We start from the raw sequence: 20361 nt of genomic DNA on the forward strand, positions 1-20361 counted from the left end.
ACATAAAGTCACCTTCACACGTTTTGAACACTGCAAGTCAAATAAACACAACATAACCATAGAAAACACTCAAATATTAAATAAAGAAACAAACATAAACAAACGTAAAATTAAAGAAGCCTTACTTATACAACAACTTAAACCCAAAATAAACCAATATAAAGGAACGCCTTTATACCTATATTAATATAATAAATTATATATTCAAACATCTAATACCGCCCTCTACATTTCGACACACAGTTACACAACCCCTTTCAAACATGTGGTCAGCTTCGGTCAGTTACCTCTTTCTTTGTGAACCTGACGATGACCGAAGAAAGTCGAAACGTTGTTCGCTCTTCTATGTAAAGTGTTTTCTCAGCCCAAACGAGCCGTTTTTTGCATATAAATTTCTGGTTACCTCCTCTGGGATCTAAACATCCACCCACATGTTTGCTGTGCGTGGGGACCCATGAAGGGGAGGAGAGGATCCTGGTGATTGAGGGGTCCAACCCCAACACACCACTTTGGTCTTGAATTCCTGCAGCCGGGCGGCCTTTAGGTGGCCCCCTCTTGGGTCATTTGGCTGGTCCACTTGGGCTAGAGTCAACCAAGTACCAGTGTTGGAAGTTCTCAACGGGAGTTGTGGACATTGTGTCTGATGCTGGTGTTTGGGTATAGTGCTAATGAAACTCTGGTGTTGCTGCAATGTTCTTGCATGACATTGTAGTGCGTCCTCTTGTAGGGCTCTATGGTGGGTTGGGTCAGTGGGTACCGAAATTATCCTTTTTTCCTATGGATCCTCCTACAAAAAATTTAAATAAAATAGTGAAAAAACAGTCAATAGGTAAGCGACCACGTCTTGAAGACTCTGAGCAGCAATCTTCAACATCTGTAACACACGTACCTCATTTTCTTATATTACATTCTCTTTCAGACAAACCTTTAGGGCAAATGTCCCCGTTTTTTATTCAGAAGGGACTAGAGGGACTTGCTGGCTCTCCAAAGTCGGTAAAGAAGCTTCAATCTGGAGACATTTGGTGAAACATCCACATCCCAACAGAGTAAACTTCTCTTGAATTCAAAGGCAATTGGGGATGTACCTATTGAGGTTACACCTCATGCTTCTTTGAATTCATCACGAGGAGTTATTTTTGAGAGGGATTTGAAGAACGTCCCGAAGTCAGAGATTCTCGCTGGTTTCTCCACTCAAGGAGTTTCTGCAGTGAGGCGCATCTCCACTCGCAAAGATGGAATTATGATGCTGACCAATATCCTCATTTTGACATTTACATCACCACGTGTACCTGCCACCATCAAGGCAGGTAATCTAAATTGCTGGGTACGGCCGTATCTTCCAAACCCTCTCTGATGTTACCAATGTCAGAGGTTCAGCCACTGACATGTGCTCATTGTGGTGGCAAGGACCATGATGCTTATGAGTGTGACACGGACCCACATTGTGTCAACTGTAATGGTTCTCACCCTTCCTACTTTTGTTCTTGCCCAAAATGGTTGGAGGAGAAAGAAGTGCAGCTTTTGAAAACGACTTATAACATTAGTTATCCCGAGGTTCGGAAATTGCTGTCCACCGCTTCATCTTGGACATATGCTGCTGCAATTCATTCCACAACTACAGTGGGAGTGCAGACAGATCTCTCTGTACCTCCAAGAGAATCGTTTTCAAAACAAATGAAAAGCCTTTTGATCTCCATGGTTAAAAAGATTGATGAATCAACTTCTACACCCATCTCTGTTCCTCCCATACATTCCAACAAACCCCAAGATCCACATCCTTTTGGTTTCAAATACAGGCATTTCTTCAGATACATCTTTTCCTCCTACCCCAAGATGCATAACAATCATTTGTTTGCATCCTCATTCACTAGAATCCTCTTCCAACAACAAATACCTGCCCAATTGACCCAGGGCAGGATCCATGGAGGTTGATAGACCTCCTCCAAATATGGACACTAAGGAAAAAAGACATTGTCGTAAACAGAAGGATCCTCCAGCCACTTCTCCTACCCGTCATTAAAAATGGCCACCTTGATACAATGGAATTGTCGAGGTTTTTTACGTTCTAATCTGGATGACATCAAAACACTGATTGCTTCCTACCATCCTGTATGTCTTTCCTTACAAGAAACATTTCTAAAACCTGCCGATACAGTCACCTTTTGGCAGTTTACTCTGTACAGAAATGATGGGCTGTGTGATGGACAAGTGATGGAGGCTGTAGACATTTGTGTTATCTTGGGTCATACCATCACTGTTTGTTCTCTCTACCTTTCCCATGGAGAGACATATGATCAATCATACCTTGATGCTCTCTGCTCTCGTTGAACAGTTGCCGTCTCCCTTTCTAATCCTGGGGGACTTTAATGGACATCATCCCCTCTGGGGAAGTACTGTTATTGATCGGAGGGGTCGCTCTGTGGAGCATATGCTCTCTGATCACAATCTTTCTCTTTTCAATGCTGGTTATTCCACTTATTTTCATGCACCTAGTCAGTCCTTTACTGCTATTGATCTCTCGGTTTGCTCCCCTTCATTATTCTCCCATTTTTCATGGAGGGTTGACAATAATCCGTGAGGCAGTGATCATTTTCCTATACTTTTGAAAGAGTCTGGCCCGTGGTTGATGCCACCTTACCTGCGTGCCTCAGTGGAAGCTGGATCAGGCAGACTGGTACACTTTCAATGCTCTTGCAGAACTTGATCCTGCCATCAATAGACGACTGTGTGGCAGAGGTAACTGACTATTATACAAGCAGCTGCTCAGTGTATTCCTAAAAACTCAACACATTTCTACGATATCCTTTGCTCTGGTAACATATTGCTGGAACCATCCATATGTAAACACAGTGAACTCCTCTTCCAATCAAAGGTGATTGGGGATATACCTATTGAGGTTACATCTCATGCTACTTTGAATTCATCACGAGGAGTTATTGTTGAGACGGATTTGAAGAACATCCCCGAGTCAGAGATTCTTGCTGGTTTCTCCACTTAAGGAGTTTCTGTAGTGAGGCGTATCTTCACTCGCAAAGATGGAGTTACTTTGCAGACCAGTATCCTCGTTTTGACATTTACATCACCACATCCACCTGCCACCATCAAGGCAGGTTATCTTAATTGTAGGTTACAGCCGTATATTTCAAACCCTCTGCAATGTTTCCAGTGTCAGAGATTCGGTCACTCAAGGATGTCATGTTGTGCTTCCCTGACATGCGCGCGTTGTGGTGGCAAGAACCATGATGCTTATGAGTATGAAACTGACCTACATTGTGTCAATTGCAATGGCTCTCATCCGTCCAACTTTCGTTCTTGCCCTAAATGGTTGGAAGAAAAAGATGCAGCGTTTGAAAACGATTCATAACATTACTTATCCTGAGGCTCGAAAATTGCTGTCCACTGCTTCATCTTGGACATGTGCTGCTACACTTCATTTCACTACTACAGTGGGAGTGCAGACAGATCTCTCTGTACCTCCAAGAGAATTGTTCTCAAAACAAATGAAAAGCCTTTTGACCTCCATGGTTAAAAAAGTTCATGAATCAATTTCAACACCCATCTCTGTCCCTTCTACGAGTCAAATGTACAAGAGCACTGAACATCCTCCATGTCCTCTACCACCACTTGGGGAACAGATAGATGTTCTATGCTAAAGATATATTGTGCTTTTATTCGATCGAAACTGGACTCTGGATCACTGGTCTATGGCCTTGCCAGGCCCTCGGCCTTAAAGATGCTGGACCCCATTCATCATCAAGAACTTCGGCTCTGCAATGGGGCTTTCCGCACCTCCCCAGTTCAGAACTTATACATAGAGTCTTATGAACCTTCTTTGCACCTTTGCCGTTTGCACCTGTCTTTACTATATGCTTCGAAACTTCGTTCCTTATCACAGCATCCCACCTGGGGTTGTGTTTTCCTTCCTTGGTTGGCCATACGTTTTCAGAACAGATGATCTGCCATTGCTCCTTTTGGCTTTCATATCCAGGCACAGATGGATGAATTGGGTCTGTCCTTGGATAATATTGCAGTATCCACTGGTCAGCCCATCCCACCATGGTTTATTTCAGTCCCCAAATGTCACCTTTCTTTAAGTCATCTGAGAAAAGTAGATACTCCCGATTGGAAGTATCGTCTTTTATTAATTGAACATCTTTCGAACAATTTTTCCATTCCTGTTTATATGGGTTGTTCAAAATCATGTGACTCTGTGATCTCTGTAATGGTTTGTTGTGGTTCGGTGGTTGCGCGCAAAATCCCCTCTACAGCTTTTGTGTTCACTGCTGAACTGTACACCATATCTCTTGCCCTGGATCATGTTGAAGCTAAGCAGTACTCCAACTGCACTATTTATACTGACTCCCTTAGTTCTCTACTGGCCCTGGAATCGCTTCACATTGGCTCACATCCTGTTCTCACTGATATTCAAAACCGACTGGCCCATTTCTCATTAACAGGTACTTCTATCCAGTTTTTCTGGATACCAGGCCATGTTGGTATTCGCGGGAACGAGCTTGCAGACACGGCAGCTAAATCTATCTGCTCTGGCACTATCACCCCTGTGCCTATTCCGTACATGGACTATGGTCCTGTATTCAAGGCTCAGCTCCGTGCCAGCTGGCAGTCCACTTGGAGTGAGCAACGCGACAACAAGCTCTTCCAAATAAAACCCTATATTGGGCTTTGGCCATCTAGCTTCCGTAAGGTTCAGAAGGAGGAAGTTGTTTTAACTAAACTACACATTGGTCACAGTTTTTAACTCATCATTTTCTTTTATCTGGAACTGATGCACCAGTGTGTAGTTTGTGTAAGACTCGGGTCACAATAAGCCACATTTTACTGTCTTGCCATTGTTACGACTCTCAAAGACAACACTATTTTAAACATGTTCTGTCCCAATATTTGTCTGTAACATTGGACAGTGTTATTGGTGACGGTGACACTGTCCACCTTGATAAAGTTTTTAGTTTTTTAATAGCCATTAATCTTTTTAACCTGATTTAAGTGTTTGATATTTATTCATTACACCTTTTTAATTGTGGTTCCCTTTTAAGAGTCTTAATCTCTCTAGTTCGATTTGAAATTGGACAATGGCCAGAATGTTAAATAACTCGACATCAGGACTGGAAAGGCCAACTTCAGGTGACTAACGCTGCTGTTTGAACTACCCATTAGTCATTTTGGCGAGTTGTTATTACAATTTTGCTGCATGTCTTTTAACACTTTTATTACTTTACCCTTTGGTACTGGCCATAATGACATAACCCGGAACCAAGACTGGAAAGACCAACTTCAGGTGACTGACGGTGGTTCTTGTACTTACCTGTTAGTCTTTCTGGTGGGTTATGATCATTACCATTATGCTCCAGAAAGTCCTTTACAACTTTATAGACTGGATGTCAACATCAGTTTTATGCCATTTTATGTTTTTAATTGCTGTTTTGTTTTTACCTTCATTTCCTTTTATGAATTTTACTACATTTACTTTACTTTTACCTTTTTACCGGACATTTGACTAATTATTATTACGATTTTGGTACATGTCTTTTAAAACTTTTATTACTTTACCTTTTGATAATGGCTGTTATGACACATAACCCAGAACCAGGACTAGAAAGGCCAACTTCAGGTGACTGACGGTGGTTCTTGTACTTACCTGTTTGTCGTCCTGGCAGGTTATGATCATTACCATTATGCTAGAGAAAGTCCTTTACAACTTCTCTTACTCTGCTTTCTCTCTTAACATTGTAGACTAGGTGTCAACATTGGTTTTATGCTTTTTCTGTTTTTCAGTGATGTTTTGTTTTACCTTCATTCCCTTTTATGTATTTTACTACATTTAATTTGTTTTTACCTTTTTACCGGACGTTTGACGCAGATAGCCGAGCTGCATTGTGCCATAAAACAATAAATCAACCAACCAACCAAAAGACTGCCAAATTTTGTGAAGATAGACACTATATTGAAAGTCAGAAGTATTAAATCTATAGAGACTTTAAAAGAGTACAAAGAGGTCACATGGTCAGTCAAATTGACCAAACCCGTGTTGAGAGAGTTAAAGAAAAAATGAAAATGGTCATTGAAAAGGAAATATGGATTAACTAAAGGTACCAGGATCGTTGAGAAAGAGACATTCAAGTTTCACCATATCTGTTGTAAGCAGAGTGCAGCATCTTGTAACAGGTTATAACCTGTGAATACAATGTTAAGTGATAAAAGTTATTCACTTGTCCCACCAATAATATGAACCTTATTAAAAAGGGTCACAAGCTGCTTTCATCAACCAGTTTTTGGGATTTGAGTACCTATGGATTACTGTGAGATTACTTTTTGGAACAGACACTAGGACATTGCTGTCTACTTATGGATTATGGAAAGACTAAAGGGAGGAGTGGCACTGATAGTCTTGTGATGGAGACACTTGTAATAGGGAATTATGATACAACCATCAGATAGAATATAACCAGACATGGAGATAAGGATTGTAACAACATGGTGAGGGGCTGAAATTATTTTAATATAAGGTACTCAGCCTATGTACATCTTCAAATTTAACTACAGTTGCAATCAGCATATTGAAAGCTGTCGTGTTGAAAGAAAGTAAGCTTGACTTAAATTTTCAGTTTCATCCTCAAGTATCTGCACAGGAACTGAGAACGTTTTCATGATAACTACTGTCACTCATAACCCTTTCAACATAGCCCATGAAGACAAATTTAAATGTTTCACATCATATTCTAAAATCATTTTGTTTAACTCTATCCAGCCTGGCATGATCTGATGGTTAGGGTGCTTGGCTTGCAATTCACAGGTTGCAGGTTTGAATCCCCACTACATCAAACCTGCATGATCTTCCAGCCATGGGAACATTGTATTGCAACAGTCAATCCCACTGTTTGTTGCTAAGAGTAGCCTAACAGCTTGTGGTGGGTGATGTTTACTAACTCCCTTCCATCTAGTCTATCACTGCTAAATTTGGAACAACTATTGCCAAATAGCCTTCATGAAGGTTTGCACAAACTTCAGACAATCAATCTTAAGCAACTATTTTCTTAATCCATTCATGATTTTAGGCTTAGCTGCAATTGTTTTAGCATTTTTTTTTTCCTCCACTATTAAATTTGGTATTTTTGACCTCTTTGCAACTATGTTTAAAATATTTTTTGACAACCATCTCTAGCCATAGACGTGGTTTCTTCAAAGTCCTGGATCGTAAATGAGCCGCAGGTTGTGAAAACACAAGAAGATGCTGGTCTCGAGGTTGGATTGGAAGCTTATGTTGTTTCTAAAGCTTTGCTAAATACCACGGGAGTAAATATTACAATATCGTCTGCACAATCAGGTAAGAAATATTACATGATCTGTGGTGAGAAATGAACAATTGTTGTATGTGTTGACACTTTGTATAAACACCTTACTGTTCGACATTGAAATGATATACAACTGAGACTCTGTACTGATGAAGATATATACTTAGTGTTAATTGATGAAGTATTGGGTTCTGATGTAAAGAAACTGATTAAATCAGTTTTAATGTGTTGTATTAAAACTATTAGGTTGAGGAATAATTCGTGAGCGTTTTTAAATAATTTCATTCAAGCATTACATGCAAGACTATACAATACTTCAATGCATGAACACATTACACCCAAAACATTTATTATGATACTTTATTTCATGTAATACCTAGGTATATAGTATGCATCGTTTTAAACGAAATTGCCAGAAATTAAATGCGAAAAGCAGATGGTGTCGAAAATGCTCGATCTTGTCCACTTGACATTCCATTTAATGAGCTGAAAATGAAAGCAAAAATTAAAGACATGTGAAAATCAAACACACCATCTATTAGAGCAAAAAATTATCTACCAAATGACATGAAATATTTTGTGAAAGCGTTTCATTTATGAATATATTTTGTTAACTTGAAAAAACGCTCACGAATTATTCCTCAACCCAATATATAAAATTAATACAGGAACCATGATTTGGTAAACAAACAAATCTTTTATTATAATTATGAAAATTAGTACTTTGTAAAATGAAAGCCAATGATACAAGGTCAATGAAGTTCAAGTAACAATGACACAAATTTCGAGACGTGTGCTTTCTTTTGTTTTCCTCTCTCTAATTAGAGCTACAGTGTATGTATATTTCTTTTTTCTTTCCAACATTATTGCAATGGACAAAGTTAAAGTAAGAAACTTTTCTCTTTGCTAACATTCACTGTATGAATTGTAAGATGTTTCTATATGTTTAAGTGTTTATTGAAGGTATTAGTTATGATTTTGCTAGAAATCAGTTGTTTTGTTTTTGTGTGTGTGTGGGTGTGTATGTGAAGTTATGTCATTTCCTATGTGATATATAGGAAAGACACGAGTCAGAAGTCTTATTGATGTAACTGTGTAGTAGTCATGTGTGAACCATAATGTTGCAGCTGGTGCTTATGAAATCAGATTACATTCATGTTTTTATCCTAAGCTTTTAATATTCTTCATTGTTTTTAGTTGGTAACATGTCTTAGTGGTAGGTTGTGTTTGTTAATCACCAAGTTCTTAGAACTAGTCAGTTTTTGGTCATCTCTTGTGCTATTTGTGTTTATTGAGATGTACATTGTATGCTTAAGTAATCTTAACTTCACAGTGGATATCAATAACATTTTTGTTAATTACACTATGTAACAAAATTATTACTTTTTCTTGTTCCTGGACAGAAAGTGTTATTTCCCAATTGCTTACGCCTAATGTAAATGGAAAAGACCTATTTTTCTCTTCAAACTTTTGCTTTTGTGACCTGGGAGTGTATAACGAAAACATGATGGTAGACTATATTTGGGTGCTGATATGTGAAAGTGATTTACATTACAGTCGCAATTCTTGAAAAACTACCCACTTATAAACATTTGTGTGTAACTTTAGTATAAATACATGTAAATCTTTATTCATATGTTGTTTTATTCAGACCTTATGAAAATGTGCAAATTTGCCTGTTTTTACATAGAAAATAGGTTAATTTCTAAATTTCATTATCCAGGTCACAAAATCAAAGTTGGAAGGGAATAATGGCTATTTTCTGTACTTTTACAACACAAACAGTTAAGAAATAACACATACTATCCAGGAACACAACTTGTGTTTCATAGTGTTATTCATGTTTGTTAAACATGTTTTACACACTTCACTACAATTCTTTTGTTTCCACTGGTGAAATAAAAATAACACTTGAGATTAAAATATCAAAACTTATAAAAAAAAAAAAAGTGTCCTAATGGGACAGTGCTTTTTTCTTTTGTATTTACAACTCTAAAATCAGGGGTTCAATACCCTTCAGTGGACACAGCAGATAGCCTTATGTGGCTTTGAGATGAGAAAACAATCAATTTCAATTTCCAGTTGTCCAGTCTTGTAAACCGTAGTTCTTTGAAATGAACACATACACCCACAAGCACTTGTGTTTCAACAGATGCATTTTTTTCCCCAGATGTCAAAGGATTCCTTATTTTAATGCAACAAAAATCAACTAATTACACCAGTATGAGGATATTTGACTTCAGGAACACTACTGTCAGAGGCAAGGTAAGACAGTTCTCAGGAACACTACTGTCAGAGGCAAGGTAAGACAGTTCTCAGGAACACTACTGTTTGAGGTGGGCTAGGTAAGTAAAACTGTCTAAAACTGCACAGAGAACAAGATTTGTAATTCCTGAAATATCCATGTGTGGAAAAACACGAGCAAATATGAAATATGACATCTGGAGGTAAAACAATAAGTCTTTTTCTCTTATTGCAGAAATGCTGTAATCAGGCGTTTAAACCTATTTATAAAAAAACAACACATTTTTATATTTGACTAGAAAGCTTACTTCATTGCTCTATAAACTTTTTAAAATTGTTTTTATCAACATTACAAAGACTAAGAATTAATTAATTAATGATGTCTTAAAGAGTAATGCTACACACAGTTATTTGTCCTTATACAGTAGTAACAGTAAGTAAATATATTTTTGTTACTGTTAGAAGGTTTTTTTAAATTCTGTCATTGACTTACATTATGAGACAAGTTTAACTTCACTTCCTGTGTTGTAAGTTCCTTATAGGCTAACAAATGTTATACAAGAAGGTGTGCACAGTAGAAACTGATGTACATTTTTGTTTGTTATTATATATTTGTTAACTTTAAAAAAACACAACAGTATATCCTGTTTTATTGCACTTAATAGGAGTTATCATTACACTGCCATTACTACTAATACTTACTGCATGCAGTTCAGAGTATTCTGTTTTGTTCTTATAGGTTTCGTTGTATTATGACTGTTACATCTACCTTACAGAATATGGGGACAGTAACTACCGTTTACAGATTCGGTCATTGCCTGCCCACAAAGTTCTGGATTATGCAGTCACGTTCCCAAAGCCCAACACTATAAGTGAGTTTTGAATTTGCTTTTGTTATTTGCCTTCAGTAGCCATTTTTTATATGTTTGTTCTACCACATGTATGCTTTGAAGAACTATCTAAAAATTATAATGCTATAATATTGACATGTTATTAATACTGAAGGTGAGGAACAGTTGGTGACAAATGCCACTCTTTTTGTTAAATGAATGTAAATGTTATCCTTCCCAATAAGAGAATTGTGGAATGGTGATGGAGGATGGACCTTTTAAGAGTGAGACTTCACTGACTGATTGACTTTACCTCTGTGTACAGCAATAGTTTAACTGCTCCTTTCTGTTTCAGATATTATGCTGATGAACCATTGGCAAAGTTTGGTTTGTAGGATGGAATTAATCTTTGTTTTTCATGGTATTTTTATTTATAAAAATATCTGTATAATTCAAGCAACTCTCATTATAATTTTCTTCTCATTAACTTGTTACAAGTTAAGCCTCTTTCCTGCCCCCTCCAGTGGCACAGTGTGGACTCACACCACTAAGAACTGAGTTTCGATACCCATGGTGGGCAGAGAACAGATAACCCATTGTGTAGCTTTGTGCTTATTTCCAAATTATCAATCAGTGATTAATAAGCCTCTTTCCTTACAAAGTTCTTTTAAGTAGTTGCATGATAAGCCTCTTTCCTTATAAAGTTCTTGTTAAGTAGTTGCATGATAAGCCTCTTTCCTTACAAAGTTCTTGTTAAGTAGTTGCATGATAAGCCTCTTTCCTTACAAAGTTCTTGTTAAGTAGTTACATATTAAGCCTCTTTCCTTACAAAGTTCTTGTTAAGTAGTTGCATGATAAGCCTCTTTCCTTACAAAGTTCTTGTTAAGTAGTTACATATTAAGCCTCTTTCCTTACAAAGTTCTTGTTAAGTAGTTGCATGATAAGCCTCTTTCCTTACAAAGTTCTTGTTAAGTAGTTACATATTAAGCCTCTTTCCTTACAAAGTTCTTGTTAAGTAGTTGCATGATAAGCCTCTTTCCTTATAAAGTTCTTGTTAAGTAGCTGCATGATAAGCCTCTTTCCTTATAAAGTTCTTGTTAAGTAGTTGCATGATAAGCCTCTTTCCTTACAAAGGTCTTGTTAAGTAGTTACATATTAAGCCTCTTTCCTTACAAAGGTCTTGTTAAGTAGTTGCATGATAAGCCTCTTTCCTTATAAAGTTCTTGTTAAGTAGTTACATGTTAAGCCTCTTTCCTTATAAAGTTCTTGTTAAGTAGTTGCATGATAAGCCTCTTTCCTTACAAAGGTCTTGTTAAGTAGTTACATATTAAGCCTCTTTCCTTACAAAGTTCTTGTTAAGTAGTTGCATGATAAGCCTCTTTCCTTACAAAGTTCTTGTTAAGTAGTTACATATTAAGCCTCTTTCCTTACAAAGTTCTTGTTAAGTAGTTACATATTAAGCCTCTTTCCTTACAAAGTTCTTGTTAAGTAATTACAAGTTAGGCCTCTTTCATTATATTTAGTGCTTTTGTTTTTCAGAATCCTATATAAGAGCAATTTTGATGGTGATATATTCTGAATATTTTATTTTTCATTAAGTAAAAAAAAGCCCATTCAGTATATTCTTTCTCATTTTTTCACATATAGTTACAAATTCTATTTGTAAATGGAAGTGCTTGGTGTCGGTCAACTTGGGTTTGTTGTTATCACACAAGATCGAAGTCATGTTCCAGAAGGCACCAGAAAGGTTTTCTCTTGACCGGTATGAAATAACTCTGAGAAAATTGAACAGTGGTTCTGATCCATACAGTTCAACTATAGAAACCATAAAGCACAGTGGAGACATGTTAGTGACATTTGAAAATGTGGCATCTCGAAGTTACTTTGTTACAGTTAGACCCTTGTCAAATGAATGGAATCTGTCGTGTGGAGTTACTCGTTCTGCAGTCTTTGCCATTCCTGTGTCAGGTATTTTCTGATCTCCTTGTGAGGGTAAAAGTGCAGTGCAAGTTTATTTTTAATTACTAATTATGCTTTCTTATTTGAAAATACTGTTCTCAATCAGCAAGTTTTCTTTATTTGTGCAAGACAAAGGTAAAATCAATATTGGACACTATTAAAATTAACCAACAATAAGAATTAGCATATTAAAACATAACATTATAACATTAGAGGAGACAGTTTTGGTCATAGCAACAATGAAAAACAAAGTGGTACAAGAAGTAATATTACAATGCTAATACTACAATTTAGTAGAACTATTGTTAATATAAAACCCTGAATGTGAGGAAGTGATATTAACCCTTTTGCAACAGGCTTGGTATATGTAAGTTCATCTACACATTTGCACATGCTAAGTATTTGTACCATAACTTTTGATACAACATGTGTATCTTCACAAAAGTTGGTAGACTTTTGGTAAAGATTACAAGTTTTTTTGTATAGAAACAAACTATATTTTTTATTAAAGATTTGTTTGTAAAAATAGCCTGTTTTTGTTTATTAGTCAGAGTAAAGTGATTTTGTTTTATGATTAAAATCCTGTTCTTCACAAATATGTGCATAATATCTAAAACTTTGGAAATACAATTCAAATGTTTGTTTTCAGTAAGACTATATTTTGTTATTTTCTTTACTTTAATTATGTGGGGTCTGTCATTTGACCAATCTCGTAACCATCATAAAAAAAAAAATTAGGAAATGAATATAAATTATGCTCTTTCATGCTAAAATGACTACATATTATAATACAAAAATAGAAATATTTAGTCTAAGTAGCTTAAGTCTCATAATAATATATATTTATTATTTTGTACTTTTATGACCTTTCAGTCATGCCTACCTAAATTATATAACTTGTACTGACTCAGCGCATGTACACTCATTACACATCCAGTAATATAATATCATTTGTAAGTTAAGTAGGTACCTCTTAAGAAGCCAATAGATGTGTTAATTGACTGAAAGATTGGTATGGTTTTATAAATTAATGTTTGTAAACAAGAGAAAAAACCTTTACATTATTTAAAAACGTAATAGTACTATATTATGACATTTATGAAATCCAACAATTTTGGAAGGTAGATGTTTTTACTTTTGATGATGAGAAACCAACTTGAAGTAAGTGCATCTCAGAATGACTGGTATGGATATTAACACTTCACTAATAAAGCGGAGAACAACATTTCAAGATGACCTAGGAAGGTCAACCATTGTTCTCAGCTTCAATAGAATAGTGTTAATACCCATACCAGTCATTCTGAGATACAAGGTAGATTTTTCTTTTTGATTTAAAGATAAATTGAGAAGTACAAACCTGTTTGTTATTGGGTTGTTTTTAACTGCGATATTGATATAAATTCAGAATGAAAAGAAATGTTTTTTTAAACTATTTAGATTAAGAGAAAGTATTCACCTAATGTTTCAGGATCATTACACACAATCATTGTTTCTAATGTTTATTAGAGAATCACAGTTGATAGTTATTTATCTATTACAGATTACACATCCACCCTACAAATTCTTTTCTTTGTTGTGACATTCTTGTTGGTGGTTTTTGTGCTCCTAGGACTTTTCTTCTTAAGAAAACACCTGTTACAACCAATGAAACGTAAGTGATTTCAGAACTTCAGTTAAATATAGAATATATAAATTGTGGAATATACAATAAGTGACTTTTTTTTACAGTTTATCCTTTTATTAAGCACCTTAAATAATGTTCATGAGCTGTGACACTAGTCAGTTCAGCTGAACAAATTTGAAATAATTGAAAATAAGAAAATGAGAAATCGTAACTATGATACTTTGCTTATTTGGATAGCTGGAGTAATTGGAAATGCTAATTCCGAAATGATCATACCTCTACTTATCCAAAGCTGTCTAAGTTCTGGTCTGCCCTTTAGGCATTGCAAAAATGTTTTCACTAACAGTGCACCAGTGTTTATATTCCTTCGGTTTTGCACCTTCTCAGAATGTGCGACTAGCTTCCATCAGACACACTGCAGCATCTAAACTAGTATAGCTCCCTCTACCATTCTAGAACGATCTACACTTCTTTGATGGCAGTCTAGTGTAAAGATGTGTTTTAACAAGCTTTTTACATGAGTATAAAACTTTTATTGTGCTTAATCACAAATATATATCAGTATCAACTTTCTATGTCTGATTTCCAATTTCTAATCATTTGTTTTAGAAATATTTCTGTCTTCCTAATTATAATTTATTCAGGTGAATTTGAAATTTAATGACAGATGATAAAATTCCCACAACAGTAGACAATGGTTCCGACACTAGTGTACAGGTCTCGGGGGAACAGCAGTGTCTGTTGGGGAAGTACGTGCTTTAGTTCATGTCTCATGTTTGGATAATCATTTATTCTTTTCACATAACAATGTTTTGTGTGTGCGATGATGGATAGTGCAGTAGAAGTTTCTTTGCACTAGATTATCCATCTGTTACCACATTGTAACCTCCCGAGTTAGATATTTTTTTTCAGGTAAGTTTGTGGACATGCTGCCTTCATTCCTAGTAGCTACACTCATGTTTAGCAAGTTTGTGTGAGCTTGGGTGGACTGATTCAATTTCCTTAGGCCTTTCATGTCTTTTCTGCTCAGTACGTTGTAAGTTAGATTTTTATAATTCTTTTACCATCTTATCTACTTTAATTTAAATTTGTGTTTAGTGTTTGATTATTACTTTACTTTTATTTAAATTTCACTACGTTTATGGGTTTTGTATAATAGTTACTATTTTGGTAATTGTAACTTTGGCCACTTTTGTGTGTAACTTGACTCATTTTTCTACTTCATTTCATAGTTTATGTTGCATAGTTTGTAAGGTTATTGTTAACTTGATGCGTTTTAATTCTTAGGTTTTTTAGGGTAGGTTATACTTTTGTTTCGTATGTCTTATCAGTTACTTTGGTGGTATTACTACAAGTCTGATATGTCTTTTATCTTCTAAGTTCCTTTGGTGGTTTGAACTCTAGATATTGTTTAATGTTTTAGGTTGAATGTCATTGTTTTGCACGTTTTTTATGTGCTCTGCACACTACAAATTTCTAGGTTTGTCAGTTCATTATTAATGAGCAGTTTCTTTAATTATGTTTAGTTTATGAGTCTTTTCAGCTACACTTTGTAACAGGTCCATGGTTTCTATCTAAAAGTTCCTGCTATTCCCTCCCTCCAAGTTCCTTCCCAGATCTCCTTTCCTTCTCCTTGGTATCATGCCTCTTCTATTCATCTCTCCTAGTCTGTTCGAGACTTACCATGCAAAGGTGCTGTTGATTTGGTGGTACCCACTCAACCAGGATTTTACTCCCATGTAATTGTTATCCCTTGAAAGATGAAAGATTGGGAACTTGTCCTTGTTGAACTCTTTTTTCTGGGCCAATCTTGCTTTTCCATGGAATTTTTACCTTTCACTTCTAGTATATTTTTTTCTCCTGGACTCTGGATGCCCAACTCACTGTGATGGGTGTCTGTCTTCATATTACAACTGCTCCAATGTCTCATTGTCTTATTCATCCATGGGATTCATGTCTTGCAGTTCTAGGCACTGCTGTTTGATCATTTAGATCCGTGTATTTTTTTCAAGTGATGCACTCTTTTGCTTGTCATTTTCACTTGTTGGGTCATAGGACACTTCTTTTCTTAGATGACAGGCTCCTGCTTGCCTCTTCCTATGTCTAGTTAGTCAGTCATACCTGCTTACTTCTTGAGGAAGCTCATTGGTTAATATTTTCTGATCCAGTTGAAGAGGTTCATTGTTAACCTCCACTTAATGTGATATTCCAATGGGAATTTTTCTTCAATTCCCATCTTCAATCACAGCCTTCTCTACTTTTACTTAAGGATATGGAAGGGACAGTTTCAGTGACCCTATCTTCTCCTTTTCTCACTGCATAAGGGGTTTGCTCTCTTTTTGGGAAGTGGGTTTCCTTTGTAGCTCTCATTTCCTTGGGTTGAGCTCATGTTTGTTCCCTTTAGTGGATGTTTCTTTACCAATGGAACTTGCTCATCCCATCCTTTTGTTCCAATTCTTTAGTTGGTTGTTTTATCATGTTTTGTCTGTGCTAACTATCGTTAGTTAGAGGACTGCCCTGTGAAACATCTTTCCTGTCTCATATTTCCAAAAAGCATATTTTTTTTCTGGTTATATTCCTTGCCTTCCATTTCTTTTCTCTGATCTGTTTGTCACATCTCTTTATTCTACTCAAACTGGGATCTCAATGTAGTCCTTTATGCTTGGTCCAGCATTCCCTTTGAGCCCATTGGGCTATCTTTCCTTCAAGAGTTATTTCCTCTTCCTTGTGGCTTGCACTTGTTCTGATGTTTATACCATTAATATTTCCCACATGCTTTACCATTCCGTGTAGATTATTCTTCATCCAAACTGAGTCTTCCTTCCCAAGACATCTGTTGCCCAGGAAGGTTATTTGTCTTTTCTATTTCTTTACATTTATTACCTGGATACAAATGTTTTTCTTTGTCCATTTCATTTTCTGCAATATTATATGGTTCATGCTACCTCCTTTCATGGTTCTTGCTCATGTCATTTTGTTTCATAATCCCTGTTTCCTGTGATCTGGTGCTTACTATTCTCACTAGTTGGGTTCATGACCTCGTACGACTGGCATATTCTGGCATCTCTGTGGAAGTTTCTTTGTACCAATTTCGTTATCTAACTTTGACTTAGCTGCTCGATTGTTCCAACCTTTGGAGGAAATTGTTCAGGCTAATATGTGGACAGCTTCTAATATATTCATTGTACAATATCTACATAACCTTACTGTCTTCTCTGGTCAGGTATCTTCTTCATCCTGTGGCAATCCTACACCTGTTTCTTCTTTTAGTTTGGTAAGTTGACATTTTTATGTAATTTAGTTGAAGTACATCATGTTTAAGGATCCCACCTGGTGTCAGTTATTGTATGGTCACGTTTGCTTAATATTGTATTGGCACTAAATATATTTACTTCCCTAATGATCACTGTCAAACTGGGGCATTTCTGTAAGACTTGTCCAGTGGTATGCGTGCGTGCGTGTGTGTGTGTGTATATATATATTTAATTTTGTTTCCATTGTTTCATATATAAAAAGGCTGTCACTCATGAACTTCATGAGTACATCTGATATGGATTTCTTTCCATCTCTGCAATTGGGCTCTATCTATTTTCCTAATAGAGTCACAAACACAATCATTGCACTGGTTCCACTGTTTCATTCCTTTCAATTCTGCAATATGTATTTTTACCCCTTCTATCAGAGCACAAGAGTTCTTACCACTTTCAGTTGCTGGAGTGCTGGGCCAAGGAGGTTACCTCTTGAGTGGGTTTTGTACAACAAACACAATTGAAATTTATAGATTCTATGTAACCACTTTGTGAGAAGAGGGCTACTGTCATTATACTCATTGCTGTAATAAACAATGCTTATACAACAAGATGGTATTCAGGTTCTAAGGTGCTTCCTATGGATGTTTTTGCCCAGATGAATTACATTTGGCATAATCTGTCAAGGTTCTCTGGATGTTTTTTGCCCATCCAAGGCACCTTTTCCTGGGTGTTGCCAGTCAGACCATATTTATTAATATTTTGTGTGTTATGCAAAATATTTCCACTGGATGTTTATTGCTTGGATGGACCACACTTTATATAATTTAACATTTTCTGAGGTGCTTTCTCTTGACATATTATACAACCCTTGGCCAAAATGTTACATGTCCAAGGCACTTCCCCTGGATGTTCTTTTTGCCCATAATGACTGCATTTATTGATCACGATGTCTCATACCAGACACTTCCACTGGATATTTTACCAGAAAGGACTGCATTTGCCTTACTCTGATGGAACCCAAGATGCACTATCTTGGCACATATTTATACGGGTCTGCTGTGTTGCTTACACACTGGACCTTGCACGTTTGTCTCTGCTATATTGCTTCAAGTTACAGTTATGTAGCAGTTCGTTACTGTTTCATTCTTGTATGCAATGGTGGAACAAGCAGTTCAGGGACACCAGGTGTTATGGTGCCGGTCAGTTCAGTTTTGCCCTCTTTGTGTTGCTGCAATAATTACTAGGAGAAGAGTATATCTGTTCTAGAAGTAATGCTCTGCCCTAAAAGTGTGCTTTCTTATCATATTCTTGTACACCTATTCTTTCAGTTGCTTTACTTTCTGCATGATCAGATACTTATGTGTTTTCATTGGTCCTTCCATCTTTACAATGTGGTGAGAGTAGAGTAGGTAAGACCATTTTGGAAGTTAACATTTTCTTACACTGAATCTTTCCGATAGCTACTCACTTCCTCTCGCCCACTTCCCACCCTTTTATCCCAATGATATGGTGGTTTGTACCTGCCAGTTCTCTCAAAAGTGAGAATTGTTCGAGGGTAGTAGAGGGAGCTAGTTGTGCTAGTACAAATGGTGCAACGTGATTGGTGGGGACCAATCACATGTTCTAAAATGGCATGAAACTGATGGGTTTTAAAAGGACTGGTTCACTGTTAGTGAAGAAAATTTAGTAATTCTTAGAGGGAAGATCAGGGCCAAAGACAGCTTTGGGTGGGTGGAAATTAAAGCTACTGAAAATACATTTTAAAAGTAAGAAAATATTACCTTTTGATTTTAATTCATTTCTTGCTATTAACAATAATTTTGATGAAAAATTATGCTGTGCGACATAGATTACATGATTGTTGCTAACTGATTAACCCAATAAGGGTCAATGTCCCAATTCTAGTACACAGGCTTATGTAACAAATCAGAAGCTTATGAGTAAACTGTTTCACAGTTCATAGGTAACATTCACATTGCATTGTCATAAATAGAAATATTGTGAAGTTGAGATTTTTTTCTGTAATTTCATTATCCTTGTCATGTTTTAATTTTTTTTATATTTGTGTAACTGACTTGGTGTCACTGCTTGGTGCTCTATTTTTTGTTTCCTGACTGACAGATTGTTAGAAAAAGTAAATGTAGATACTTTTGTTTTCATATTTATATATCATATTTAAAGCAAAACACAACAATTTGTGAAAAAAGTAGTTCTTACCATTAACGGGCTAATCAGAGTAGTCGCCCACTTTTGCAACTTATGACAACTAATTTCAAAAAAGAAATCCCAAACCATTTGTTGTCACTTTAAAAGAAAAATAGCTTGTGCAGTCATACATAAGTATACATAAAACAAGGCGTTTCAATGACCTGTTCTCATAGTGCTGAAATATTCCTTTGAACACTCAGCCACACACACAGGTTACATTACTTGAAGGAAATGTCCTATTATAAGAAATCAAACTATTTGTAGTGACTGTTTTACACACACACAGTAGTGTATTTGATACTGAGAAATTTCAAAAAGTATTTGATGGAGAAAAATATGATTTGTTATGTGAAAAAACAAAACAAAAACTAAGTTATTTATAAAGTAATAACGTAAACCATGCATGCATACATATTTTACGGGGGTACAGTTTACTAGTATGCAGAGGCATTACTAGATGCTGGCACATGGAGTCCTTGCCCTGAATTCCCAGTTGGTCTTGGAAACTGAAAACAGAAAATTACAATCACTATCATGCTGAAATGTCATAAATTCCCATGTCTTTTAAATCTGAATCTTGAATCTGTAAAGTATCTAGTGATGTCTCTACCAGCAGAGATCTTGAAATGTCAAGTAACTAGTGATGTCTCTACCAGCAGAGATCTTGAAATGTCAAGTAACTAGTGATATCTCTACCGGCAAAGGGATAGGTGAATAAAGCTCAAAGTATTTTTAAATGTTTTAAGCAATTCGTTTAATAATAATATTGGATTGTATTCTAAAATACCTTACACTTACAGTAGCTTGTGAGGAAACACTTTACACTTACAGTAGCTTGTGAGGAAACACTTTACACTTACAGTAGCTTGTGAGGAAACACTTTACACTTACAGTAGCTTGTGAGGAAACACTTTACACTTACAGTAGCTTGTGAG

At 36.2% G+C, this 20361-nt stretch overlaps 1 protein-coding gene and 1 pseudogene across 2 annotated transcripts in view; one reads left to right on the top strand and one right to left on the bottom strand.

Annotated features, from left to right (window-relative positions):
• LOC143245938 (uncharacterized) overlaps window positions 1-3215 on the bottom strand; it is a 27797-nt pseudogene extending 24582 nt beyond the window's left edge. Inside the window, exon 1 of the transcript XR_013025708.1 lies at window positions 3149-3215. The product of XR_013025708.1 is annotated as an uncharacterized LOC143245938 (transcript). The remainder of the gene's footprint in view (window positions 1-3148) is intronic.
• A 24-nt stretch (window positions 3216-3239) lies between these two features.
• Window positions 3240-20361, top strand: part of LOC143245939 (uncharacterized) — a 34899-nt gene continuing 17777 nt past the window's right edge. Inside the window, exons 1-6 of the mRNA XM_076492190.1 lie at window positions 3240-3324; window positions 7181-7342; window positions 9481-9575; window positions 10294-10426; window positions 12032-12352; window positions 13884-13994. Coding sequence (XP_076348305.1) covers window positions 3240-3324; window positions 7181-7342; window positions 9481-9575; window positions 10294-10426; window positions 12032-12352; window positions 13884-13994 — 907 coding nt within the window. The remainder of the gene's footprint in view (window positions 3325-7180; window positions 7343-9480; window positions 9576-10293; window positions 10427-12031; window positions 12353-13883; window positions 13995-20361) is intronic.

Source organism: Tachypleus tridentatus, chromosome 3 (assembly GCF_004210375.1).
Source record: "Tachypleus tridentatus isolate NWPU-2018 chromosome 3, ASM421037v1, whole genome shotgun sequence".
Taxonomy (NCBI): domain Eukaryota; kingdom Metazoa; phylum Arthropoda; class Merostomata; order Xiphosura; family Limulidae; genus Tachypleus; species Tachypleus tridentatus.